Source organism: Heterocephalus glaber, unplaced genomic scaffold, assembly GCF_053883595.1.
Source record: "Heterocephalus glaber isolate CG9 unplaced genomic scaffold, H.glaber_assembly_v1.0 deba00001564, whole genome shotgun sequence".
NCBI lineage: Eukaryota > Metazoa > Chordata > Mammalia > Rodentia > Bathyergidae > Heterocephalus > Heterocephalus glaber.
This window is the reverse complement of record NW_028258351.1, coordinates 4321221-4334917: the sequence shown is the minus strand read 5'-3', so window position 1 is coordinate 4334917 and position 13697 is coordinate 4321221. Positions and strand designations below refer to the sequence as shown.

Below are 13697 nucleotides of genomic sequence, written 5' to 3'. Positions count from 1 at the left end.
AGAAAGTATTGTATCTTCTCCATTCATATAAGGCGTTCTCACTGGAAGTATGGAGTACATGTCTTTAATCTGTTGAGAAAGTTCTGTTCTACTTCTAGTCTCCTGATAGCTTTTACCATGAACAGCTGTGGAATTTAGTCCAATACTCTTTCTCCAACTAGTGACAGGATCATATGGCTTTTTCTTTTCCTCTGTTAAAATGATGACTTTTGGGGGTAGATCTTCCAATGCTGAACCAACACTGCCATCCCTATAACAAAACCACTTTCTACATACTGCCAGATCTGACTTCTAATAGTTTGTTTTGTTAAACAAATTTCTATCTATGTTCATACTTTTTTCTTCTATTATCTTTATCCAGTTTTAGGAGTAGCACAATGTTGATTTCCTAAAATGAGGGGAGAAGTGTTCCTTTTTTTCCTACTTTAAATTTTTGATATAATTTATCAGTTAAAATGTATATGAGCCTGTTGTCATATAGGTAGGTTTTCAAGATAGGAATATACTTTCTTTAATAGGTGCTATTCAAATTTTATATTTCTTCCAGAGTTAGTTTCATTAATTTGTCTTCCAAGGTACTTCTTAGAAGTTGTCAAATTTATTTCAAAACAGATTTTTGAAATATGCTTTCTATATCCTTTTAAATTCTGTAAAATCTGTGGTAATGTCTCCTAGGTCTTGATATTTTAATTTTAAAAATGTATAATTGATATTGTGTAATAGGAAGTAAAGGTCTAAAGGAGCAGGGGAAGTTGGAGAGGTAGGGGAAAGGAAAGAAGGGAAAAAAATATGAGAAAAGGAAAAAAATGGAAACAGAATCTTTGCAAATAGGGAAGGGTGGAGGGGGTGAAGGGAGGGCAGGGGAAGGGGGAAAATAAAAAAAGAACCAGGATATTCATGTAACGTTACAAGATCCCAATGATGTATGTAAATGTATTTTATACCTAAAATGTACCAATAAACTTAATGAGGGGGAAATACAAATGAGAGATCATGTGATTCAGACTACTAGTGGAAGTGACAAGTAGCAAATGGATTCTGGGTAAAGTCTGGAACTGATTTCATGTGCCTTTAAAACTGACTTAATGCCACTCAAATAGTGGTTCCTATTCCTTTTTTGTTTTGTTTTGTTTTATTTTTTGCAAGACTGGGGATTGAGCCCAGGGTCTTGTCTATGCTAGGTAAGTGCTCTACCACTGAGGTACACCAGCCTTCACCACCATCACCACCCGTTTTTCAAAATTTTGAGACAAGGTATGGCTAAGTTGTCTAGGCCGGCCTCAAACTTGGCATTCCTCCTGCCTGAGTAGGTGGGCTTACAGGCATGTGCCACCACACTCGGTTTCTATTCCAGTTTTGATCATCTCATACCATTGCTTATTAAATTAAAGTCTGGCCGGGGATTTAGCTCAGTGGTGCCACTGCCTGCCTCGAAAGCACAAGGTCTTGAGTTCCACCCCAGGTATCCCCCCCAAAAAAATTAAAGTCTGTTAATTCTACTTGATTTTTCTAAATTACTCTTCCATGTTTTGATTAAGCCCATGTGAAAAATGATAGTTCTTTAATTCAAAGGCTAATGACCAGAGTACTAGGTATTATACATGAAATTACAAGGCAGGTAGGAGTCCTTAATTTCAGTTTAATCAAGAAGATGGTAGCTGGGCGTGGTGGTGCACACCTGTGATCTCAGCGCTCAAGAGGCTGAGGCAGGAGGATTGCTGAGAGTTCGAGACCAGCCTGGGCTACATAATGACTTCAGAGCCAGCCTGAACTACAAAGCAAGATCCTGTCTCAAAAAAAAAAGAAAAGAAAAGAAAAGAAAAAGAAAAAAAGATGGTGTTCAGCTGAGCATAGTGGTGCATGCCTGTAATCCCAGTACTCGGGAGGCTGAGGCACAAGTTGAAGGCCAGCTTAAACTACATAGTGAGAACCTCAGAAAAAAAGACAGTGTTGGCAGAAATAGAGACACACACTTTAAAGTTGATAGGTTCAAAAGGAAAATCAAGTACATTTATAGAGTAGCATGGATCAGTTCTCTGAAATGATAAGATATGTATATGAGAGAGATGAGATGAAGATAAACAAATATTACTTTGAATAAGTCACAGAAGTTCTCTATTTTGGGTATCCTTATCTGTAAGATGGTTATAAAATAGTATTTGGTATTCCTATTTCTCAGGGGTGTGGTGAAGATCAGAAACAAAAATGAGAAAGCAAAACATAAAAAAAAAAATGAGAAAGCAGGTGTGAAAATGTTGCAAACTGAGTGATGTGACTCAAAGAAGAGAACCCTGGAGATTATTTCTTTAAGTAAGAACTTTTCTGTCTAGCCAGAGGAATGATACAAATGTTCCTTGTTTAACGACCTACCTGCTTAGTGACTGTTCGGACTTACTACCTTTTTTTTTTTGTACAGTTCTGTACATCTTGTTGATAGAGCCTCAGTGGCTTTTTTTGTACAGTACACCTTGTTTATCCAATACTGTAATTTTTGCTGATTGTACTATATAGTGCTGTACTATAATTTTATGTTCTATTATACACTACAGATATACAGTGCATGTAAGAGTTATGCAAATAAAACCAAAGTCATTAAGTTGGAGTTTCCTTTGACCATTTCTTTGTTCTGAATATTGTAATGTACTTAGTATATACAATTCCTCATTTAGCAACCAATTTATTTAATGATCTAGGTGGAGGAGCATAAGCTGGCTGTTAAAAGAGGATTACCTGTAACCTATTGTATTTAAGGCACATTCACTAACCGTGTTGTGCAAATAAACAGAGCATTCATGAAAAGGCAAATGTCTTCAAAATATGTATTATTTCTATAATTTTTGATCCTGGAGAAAATAAGCCACCTGACATGTTTTGGATATTGAGGCAAAATAAGCAACCTCTGTTTTTCCTCAATATCCAAAAAGTATATGGTTTGCCTGTTTTGATACAGAAGGGAGTGATTTGGAGCAAGGTCTTTTGAGACCTGTTGGTCACATACAATACAGGCAGAACAGCAGTGCCAAAGGGCTAGAAAAATTTATCAGTGCATTCTTTTTATTGGGCTCACTTCTAGGGACTATTTGCTTCCAGGAGTTCCTCAGGTAATAATAAAAACTGATTCATTTGGAGTTAAATAAATTCTCAGATGTAAACAAATTCTTCAGAAGTGGTGTTACCTTTGAAACTTTTTGACATGTAGAAATGTCTCATACGGGTGCACATATTTTCTCAGAGGTTATATATATGCTTCTGAACCACAGGAAACAATTCAACAATTAAATTATCACTGTTATTCTTGGCTCTGTGATTGTTTTATGTATTTAATTTTTGTCTTATACTCCTGGCAAGTAAGCTCCTTTACTACATACTTTATATGTTTTTCTTTTTTTTTTTTTTTGGTACCGGGGATCAAACTCGGGTCCTTACGCTTGTGCAGCAGGCGGCGAAACCACTGAGCTAAATCCCCGGCCCCATTTATATGTTTTTCTATCCTCCAAGGTGTTTACTGCAGAGGTGGACAGAGCAGTGGCTCCATTAATGCCAGTTTCACTGTCGAGGATGTTTGGCATTTCTAATGATTTTTACACAGTCAAGAAGGTTCATGGTTCTGTGACATCTTAGCAGTAGTATTTCAGTTTTATTGGGCCCTTGAAATGACCTGCAGAAGCTCCTTCATGAATGGGCCAAAACTGCACATCAAAACACAGCTTCCAGGTCCAGAGATTTAGCTCAGTGGCGCCGTGCCTGCCTGGCAAGCACAAGGTCCTGAGTTTGATCCCTCGTTCTGGAAAAAATTTTAAAAATTAAAAATAAATAAAATAGAACACAGCTTCCAGCAATATCAACTGTATGATCAATGTAACTTTGAAGAATTCATGGAAGCTGCTAAGATGCTAGAAAATGGCATGTGAAGAAATATAGAAACAGAAGCTTTGATTTGCTAAAGGTCATCAATGGATTACATCTATTTTTTTTCTTTCCTGTACTGGGGAACGAACTCAGGACCTTGCACTTGCCAGCCAGGCATGGCGCTCCTGAGCTATATCCCTGGCCCTAATGTATCTATTTTGCTGTCATGATTATTGATAAACACTTACTATATCATTGCTGTATCATAAGATATCCTGGATTTCCTGAATGATTTGATTTTTTTTTTGGTACTCGGGATTGAACTCAGGACCTTGTGCTTCCCTGGCAGGTATGGCATTACTGGGCTAAATCCCCAGCCCTCCTGAATGATTTTCATCCCTGCCTTTTCTGTTCTGACATGTGAGGGATCAGTATTGCCTGAACTCACCTGATGTGATGATTTGTTGGTGGCTGCTGTGTTTTATTTTAAAGGTACTGGAGAGCATATGTTCTTAAGAAAAACCATTTTCATTGAACTATTTTGGTAATATGATGTCTAATACAAATGTTCCTCACTTAATGACCTACCTGTTTAATGACTATTTGGACTAATGATGGAGGTATCCTGTTTGGACTTACGACCTTCCACTTGGACTTACAATCTGTCTTTTTTTGTACAGTTCTGTACATCTTATTAGAGCCTCAATGTCTTTTTTCTGTTTAGTACACCTTGTTTACATAGTACTATAATTTTGACTGGTTGTACTGTAGAGTCCAGTACTATAGTTGTATGTTTTGTTATATATTACAGTACTGCCTGTAACAGCAAAGTCATCAGTGCTGCAAATATAAGCAAAGTCATCAAATTGGAGTTTCCTTTTGACTATTTCTTTGTTCTGAATATTGTAATGTACATGCTATGTACAATTCCTCATTTAGCAACCAATTACTTGAGAACCTAGCTGCAGGAATGGAACTTGGTCATGAAACAAGGAGTGCCTGAAGTATTTCAATGTGGCATGTGTTCCTACCTCTTAGGGTGCTTCAGCGTCTGCTAAATAGGCTTCACCTGTCAGTGAAGCTTCAGTTCTGCCTAGCTTCTAAATTAATGTCCATCCTTGTGAGCAGCTTATCTCTTTCAGGTAGCTGAGCATCAAGGTGGGACATGTTTGTAAATACAAACACTTAATTCCCAGTGATAATAGGATTGCAATATTAACTTTTCTTTGGCTAAAGGTATTTGGACACCTGTAATCCCAGGACTGGGGAGACTGAGGCAGGAAGATTGCTTTGAGTTCAGGGATAGCCTGGGCTACATAGTGAGTTCAAGGCCAGCCTGAACTACATAGTGAGACCTTGTTTCCAAAAAAAAAAAAGGTATTTGGACAGGAATGCCCCAATTTAAGGAAATATTTAAAAATCCAAATTTATGGACTATGTAACTAGAAGATTAAAATTTGCAGTTCCAAAGGATGCTTTGTTTTATAAAATAATTTATTTTAATGAGAAATATTAAATAAGATTTATTTATTTGCAGTACAAAGGATTGAACTCACGGCCTTAGCTACATTCCAGCCCCTATTTGTTTATTTAGAAATAAGGTCTCACTGAGCTGTTAAGTTGCTCAGCTGAGCTCAAACTTCTGATCCTTTTGCCTCAGTCTCCCAAAGTGCTGGATTTCTTTTTAAATAGAAATCTCTGTTAGAAGTTATTCTCTAGTAATACACACAGGCTGAAAGGTCTATTGATAGGCTTTACATATTGCTGTTTGTTTTGTAGGGTTTTTTGTTTTGTTTTTGTTTTTGTTTTTGAGACAGGGTCTTGCTGTATAATTCAGGCTGGCCTTAAACTCACTGTGTAGCCCAAGCTAGCCTCGAACTTGTGTTGACCCTCCTGCGTCAGCTTCCCAAGTGCTAGGATTACAGGCATGCGCCACCACGCCCAGCTGGTTTTGTGTTTTAAGATCTAACCCTCATTTTTACATATCTAGAAATTAGACTACCTGGTCAAATCTCCCATTTTATCTATAGAAATTGAGCACAAAGGAAATTAATTTGTCAAAGGTGATCATATCATAATAAACACAGTTGAGTATGGTGGCACACACCTGTAATCCCAGAACACTGAGAGCCTGAGGCAGGAGGATTGAAAGTTTGTGCTCAGCCTGGGCAACAGACTTTGCCTCAAATAAAACTGGGGATGTAGCTCATTGTAGAGACCCTGAAAAAAAAATTATAACATCATAATAAACACTAGCTTGATGTGATTTCTCCTCTGCCCCACAGTTTCATATGAAGTAACTAAATAAAATAACTAAAAATAAGTTCACATTAATAAAATTTCAAAGGGCATAACCCATCTACCAAAATGACATTTGAAAAAAAGTTTACATAAGAGGAAAGTATCTGTCAAGTGGATCAGATAGGACATTTTTGTCTTCTTAGTACACTATTCTAAATAGATTGGTCCCTGCGAAACTAACACATAATTGGAAAGATTTCTCTTTTTGGAGATACAGGATCCTGCTCTGTTGTCCATGCTGTCCTTGAACTCCATCTTCCTGCCTCAGCCTCTTGAGTAGGTGAGAGTACAGGACACCAAGTCTAGCTTGCAAAATTTCTTAATACAGAATCTGAGCAATATGAACTAGGTAGTATAAACCATTATCCTAATAGAGACCTAATGAGCTGGGTGTGGTGGTGCACACCTGTAATCCTGGCACTGGAGAGCCTAGAGCAGGAGGATCTCTGTGAGTTCAATCCCAGCCTGAACTACATAGCAATAGATACCTTGTCTCAACAAAACAAAACAAAACAAACCCCAAAAGACCTAATGAATCATTTTTTACCACTAGAAGGAAATATTTATAACAGAGGTTTTTTTTCATTAGCTAAATTTCAAACAGTAATACATCTTACCTTTTTCTTTATTTCATGTTGACCCATGTCTTCTGATGACCTTTTGTGTTGCAGAATATTTTTTCTTATAGTTTCAAATTCCTATTTAACTGTGAGGATATTTTCATGTATTGGCTTCTTTCTCTGACAGCCTCCTATGCAGACTGATTTCATTCACAGTGTGGTAACTTCAGTGTTTCTCTTTTACAACCTTGTAAGTTTGACCATTTATATAATTTTTACTTCTCCCCTATTTGAGATCTATTGCATCCAGTTACTCCATTTGAATTTAAATTCAGAATAGGCAGTTTCAAACTTTAAAAAAGGGTTGTTTCAAAAGTCCATTCACTGGGCTGGGGATTTAGCTCAGTGGTTCCACCACCTACCTCACAAGCGCAAGGTCCCGAGTTTGATCCCTGGTACCAAAAAAGTTCATTCATGCTGGATATTTGTTGTTTTTGTTTTTGTTTTTGAGTCAGGTTCTCACTATTTACTTCAGGTTGGCCTTGAACTCACAGCCCAGACTGGCCTCAAACTCACAGCAATCCTCTTGCCTCAGCCTCTTGAGTACTAGGATTACAGGCATGTGCCACCATGATGGGTTCATGATAGATTTTTACAGGCACAGTGGCTGTAAATGTCTGATACTCAGGAGATTAGGCAAGAGGATTGCAAATTCAAGGCCAGCTTGTCTCAACTTAAAAATAAATGAGGCTGGGGATATACCTCAGTCATAAAGTGCTTGCCTAGTGTGGACAAGGTCCTGGGTTCAATCTCCAGTATTGCAAAAAATATCAATTTATTAGTTAGTTGTTTGAGATTCATCACTTTGGTTTCATAGAAATGTGTGATGCATACTGGTTAGGTTCCATACTAACCCATAGACATCTATTCTACATGGTTCAAATAGTAAAAGGTATTAGCTTAAATTCTTCTTCTGAGAACCAGCTAGCATGTCATGAAGGAAGGAGACTCTTCCTCCTTCTCTGAGAGGCTAGCTCAGGGCAAATTTTTTTTTTTTTTTTTTTTTTTTTTTTTTTTGTACCAGGGATCCAACTCAGGACCTTGCACTTTCAAGCCAGGCAGCAGAACCACTGAGCTAAATCCCCGGCCCTGGGCAAATTTTTTAATTAGGTCAGATTGATTTTTGACATTTCTTCTTTTCCTTACCCTCCCCTTTTCCTTTTCAGGAATTTCTAAAAGCTACTGTTCCTAACTGCCCTGGATCCTCCAATGCATAGCACTACATTCACCCCACCTGGAGCACTGCAGACTCCAAAATGACAAAAGCCCACCCTTCCTCATCACTACTGCCACTGACTCAAGCAGGCTGTCCACAAGTTAAGAGGAAACCAATCTGACTGATTTGATAATGAGCGACTGAAAGCCCAAAATTCTGCTAGAGATTTTTGAGATTTTAAGAGATTTTTTTCCCACACATTATCATCGGTGATATAATTTTATAATTTTAGAAAATAAAATAAAATGAGTGAAACACTCAAGTCATATGAGGTTGTATAATTTAATATACCTGGGCCATATCCTGAGAAACTCTACTTATTTCCTATTCTCCAGTCTAGTTTTTTAAAGTTCCCCCGTTATTCTGCTTATGAGCCCCCAGTTTCTCTACAAGTGTCAAGTCTTATTTTTCCTGCAGTATATCAGCAGCACATATGATTCCCTGTATAAAAAGAGGAACCACCTATACAAATCTATTGATCAGAAACTACTTGAACAGAAGAATTCATGGGAGAAGGAGAGGAGGGTAGAAGCAGAGAAATTTAAGGCTTAAACCAAGAACCACTGCCCCCAAACCAGCCATGGTGGTACATTCCTGTAATCCCAGCATTCAGAAGTCTGAGACAGGCTGATCATAAGTTTGAGGGCAGCCTGAACTATAACGTGTTTTAAAAAAATTTTTTTTTTGGGTGCTAGGGATTGAACTCGGGTCCTTGCGGTTGCAAGGCAGGCAGTGTTACCAGTGAGCTAAATCCCCAGCCCTTAAAAAATTAAAAAATAAAAAAGGAACCCTTGACCACCAGCTATGAGGAAACAAGAATGTAAAGTGTGGTGAAGGTAGGAATGCAAAATGGAATTTCCTGTGTGCAGGGTAATTTAACAAAACCTATCAAACCTTTTTATGTAGCAATCCTGCTTCTTAGAATTTTATCTTCTTTTTGGGGGGGGAGGGTACTGGGGATCGAACTTGGATCCTTGCACTTGCGAGGCAGGCGGTGGAACCACTGAGCTAAATCCCCAGCCCAAAATTTTATCTTCTTGATAAATTTAAGATATACTAGAAGAATATATAAATTCAGTGCTTGCAGCATTTATTCTTTTATTTGCAAAAGGCTGGAAACAATCAAAATGTCCATCAGTAGAGGGCTAGTAGAATAAATTATAGTTCATACAGCTGTTGAAAAGAATGAGACAGGGCTGGGGGTGTATGTAGCTCAGTGGTGGAGCATTACTCAGTATGTGCAAGACTCTGGGTTCAATCTCTAACATCACACACATGCACACAGGCAAATTTGTGTATTTGGATATGGAACAAACCTATAAGATACATTGTTAAATGGAAAAAAAAGAAAAAAAGAACAAGGTGCAAAGTAGTGTGTATGGCTGGGCATGGTGACACAGGCCTGTAATCCCAGCACTCATCCTAGGCTACATAGCAAGACCCTGTCTCAAAAAATTTTTTCTTAGGAAAATAAAATCTGTAAATCTGTCCTGTTTGAATATTTTACTGTATAAATTTAAGGCTTTTTTTTTCTGGTGTTGGGGATTGAACCCGGGGCCTTGCACATGCTAGGCAAGCACTCTCCTACTGAATTACACTCTCAGCCCTACTGTGTGCGTTTAAAAGAAATAAAATTTTTTTAAAAAGTTGTCAAAAGAAGACTCATCAAAAGTGCAGATTGTACGAAAATCACAGGATACTAGATCTAGAAGTGACCTTAGAGATTAGAAAACTGATTCTCAGGATATAGATTTGCCCGAGGGGAATAACCTACTTCCTTGTGGCGTTACCACCAACCACCATCAAGGTTGTCAACTAAAACTCAGTGTCTACCCCCATCTCCTTTTCCAATCTCACCTTTGCCTGTTAGGAGAGATCCAGTCTGAAACTTAGATGTGAAGATTAGGTAACAGGTTGGAGAGGCAGAGTTGTATCTGCAAGGAGCAGCAGAGACTGTCAGGTTCTTCAGAATATGCTTGGCCTCTGGCCTTCCGTCTGAGTATAAAAGGTTGACTTGCACTTTGTCCCCAGAGCCAAGGCACTGCAGGGTAGCCACAGTTCAATTTTGGGTGAATGTGCCCCTTTGGGCTTCTGTGTGAGCTTCTGGAAGGAGAGCCACACAGAAGAATAAATCTTGTTCTTCAGCAACTGAATAGTGCCCAGCTAACCTACTTGCATTCATAATCCCTATTAAATGCCACCACTTGTGGGTACAATGGGGCATGCCTGTAATCCCAGCTACTTGGGAGGCTGAGGCAGGAGAATCACAAATTTAAGGCTAGCCTGGGCAAGTGAGCAAGACCCTATCTCAAACTAAAATAGAAAGGGCTGGAGATGTAGCTTAGTGCCTCCTAGGATCAACCCCCACTACCAGAAAACCTCCCCAATAAACAACATAAACTTCCATTGTTGTGCTTTCCCATGTTTCAGTTCACCTCCTCCTCAGTATATATTTATGGTACTAAATATCCAAGTCCTGCTTTTCTTCAGTCCTGCCATAGGTCCCATGAAGATGGTAAATCAGCATAAGCAAATGGTTATAAATTGTTTTCTAGGTGCTGCCTTCTCTCTCTTCATGGCCTCATTTGTTTGATTTATATAGCTATGCCTTAGGTAATCAGTTAATTTAAAAATTAGTTCCTGTTCAATCCCCACTACCACAAAAAGAAAAAAATTAGTTTCCAGAAAGCCTGGGGGGGATACATGTCTTTAAAATAAGATATTTGAGCTCTGAACTAAAAAGGGAGAGATAAGGCTTATTTTATTTTGTTTTATATTTTTTGAGACACGGTCTCACTATATAGTCCAGGCTGGCCTTGAACTCATTCTGTAATGCAGGCTGGCCTCAAACCCAAAATGATCTCCCTGGCTCAGCCTCCTGCCTCCCGAGTGCTGGGATAACAGGTGTGTGCCACTAAGCCCAGCCAAGATAAAGAATCTTTTAAAAGTGAAAATTTCTTAGAATAGCAAAGTGATTTTCCAGAAAAGGTGTATTCCCTACCTTGCATTAGCAAGTCCCTGATGCTTCTCACATCCTTTGGGAAGAGCCCAGGCAGCTGTTCCACTTGGCAAGTGTTATCTCTGAGATCTGGGGCGGAGTAGGGAGAAGAATTAGAATTTACTGGGTCCTTATTAGAATTCTGGGCATCGGAGGGGGATACAAAAGAATGAAGTTCCTGCTTATAAAACTTGCAACTGGGGAAATCAAACACTCCCTAAAAAAAAAAAAAAAAGACTAAAACACAGACTAGGAGGAGTTAGCCTATTATAAAGAAAGCTCGGGGGGAGGGGGGGATTTAGCACAGTGGCACCGAACCTGCCTCACAAGCGCAAGGTCCTGAGTTTGATCCCCGTTATCAGGGGAAAAAACATAAAGAAAACTTAGTACCAATCTATTACTGTTAGAGAAGTGAAAGAGTTAAGTAAAGTTACTAAGTTAATGAAAGACTAACCAACACATTCCCTCAAAAAATGCCTATTTTCTCTTCTCGCACCTGTTCTGTCTGCTGCATTAAAGAGAACTTCGGAAAGTTTATTAAGAATTGCCTTGTAGTAGTATCTCTATAGATTCCACAGAGCTATAGGTCATATTTATTTATAGTTTTTCTAATATCTCTATAGATTCCACAGAGCCAAAGGTCATAGTTATATATAATACTTTCTGGCACATGACTCAAAGGGCTTAGAACTTTTCTTAATTTGTTAAATCGGTTACTGCTGTATCTTAGGATATTTTGCCTTAACTCTGATTAACTAATTGTAAAAATGAAATGCTTAGGGAACTGAAAAATCACATTTTATTTTATTTATTTATTCTTTTTTGGAGACAAGGTCTCACTATGCAGTTGAGGCCGGCCTCAACTATGAAGCCCATGCTGGCCTCAAACTCTCAGCGATCCTGCCTCAGCCTCCCAAGAGCTAGGACTAGAGGCATGCACTACCATGCCTGGCCAAAAAAATCACATTTTGAATAAACAGTTACCAAAGAGTAGTAAAATAGTGCCATTCTACCCTGTATCACCTTTTCCCTCAGCTCTCCCCACCCAAGAGCATCCTTATCTATTTGAATGTGCCACCTTATCAACAAAGGGGGCATTTTATGAGAGCTTATGAGTTTGGGAATCTTAGATGAGAACACTACCAAAACCTTGGCAGTACCTTCTTGTAAAGAAAATTGCCTGATAGTGAAAGGATTTCTAATGCTGTTTATGTGCACAGAATAATGCATCACCATCCATCTCTCTTGAGTTGAGTAAGTTACAATCCTGCCTAGAGGCAAGAGAATACATGGGATATCTTCTGGAAAATATCACTTGCTAGATACTGGCTAGATCCCTATCTGGTGGAAAAGACCCCAAATTCTTTCTAGGTCTCTCTTTGGATTTTCCATGATATTAGGCTAGAGAGGTACTTACCTTTCTCCTTGGAATCATAGGATGCAATGATTAGGCTGAAGACTAAGATGGTGTCCATGTTAGTTTAAACACATGAATTTGAACACTCTGCAAAAACAGTTCACTGTTAATCTGCATAGCCTTTGGAAGCCTTGTTTCTAATTGTTTTACTTGCCCTAGAACCAAGTTTCACCCTGTGAGAGGCTGGTTCCACCCTAATTATTTTTGCTTTATTTCCTGAAGACCCAGGACTAGAGCTGATTGGAAAAACAGCCAGGTCTGCTTATTAACGATTGACTTAGAAGGTCTTCCCCTGACTTTGTTGCTGGCACTGGCATAAAGAACTATAATTACCTACTGGTTTTCCTAGCAGAAAGGGTATAAATACCCAGTGATAAGCTTTACAAATACTTGTAGTTAGACACGTAGTCATTTACATGAATGCTCACTGATACAGTAACATAGATGTACTCACCAATCTACAGAGATATGGTGATTTCTATTAAGGAGTGTAATTTCTAGAATAGAGCGGGAATATAGGACTAAATGTGTCAGTGACTTACACTGGAGTAACAATCAATAGAATTGGGTTCCAGTATGAGCCCTGTTGTTAACCATATCATCTTGAGGAAACTATTTGACTTCTCAGGAACTCAATTTTGTGTACACTGAAAAATCCCAAAGGATCTCTAGAATTCATTCATAGTTATACTCATAAACTCACATGAGCCTGGCATGGTGGTGCACACCTGTAATCCCAGCTGAGGCAGGAGAATCGCTGAGAGTTTGAGGCCAGCATGGGCTTCATAGTGAGCTCAAGGCCGGTCTGAACCTCATAGACCTTGTCTCACAAAGAAACAAACAACATAAACTCACATGAGCACAGACATAGGTATGGAGTTCTGCACATTTTCCACTCCTGAATAGTGGAGGGAGCATGGTTAGAAACATTCCTATGACTTGGATCAAGAGGTTTTGAGAAAGAGCTAAATACGATAGATGAGTAATATTGTCTGCAGTTTGGAAAACTTTTCAGAGACAGACAATTTCTGTTGAAGACTTTCCCAAAATTGTATCTTTTAGCAAAGTGTACACATCTGGTGTAATACTTTAATGACTTTTTCATGGTGTAGCTAAGTGGATCATAAAGGAGAAATGAATCTACTCAGATAATTGCCTAAATCCAGAGCCTTTGCAGTCTTCCTATCCACTCTAAATGTACTCCATTAGAGCCAACATGGGTTTTTCTATGGATGAGAAGGTTCTGGAAGCAGAAACTCTGATTGAGAATGATATAAAAGGAGTTCAAGGGACTGC

At 38.7% G+C, this 13697-nt stretch overlaps 2 protein-coding genes across 5 annotated transcripts in view; one reads left to right on the top strand and one right to left on the bottom strand.

The window, feature by feature from the left end:
* The window catches only part of Acaca (acetyl-CoA carboxylase alpha), a 301033-nt gene that overhangs the window by 24636 nt on the left and 262700 nt on the right, over window positions 1–13697 (top strand). The window lies entirely within an intron of this gene.
* Window positions 9597–12459, bottom strand: CUNH17orf78 (chromosome unknown C17orf78 homolog). The gene is given in 3 exon segments (XM_087191912.1): window positions 9597–10098; window positions 10988–11074; window positions 12402–12459. Coding segments are annotated over 3 exon segments (435 nt in total). The 3' UTR covers window positions 9597–9808.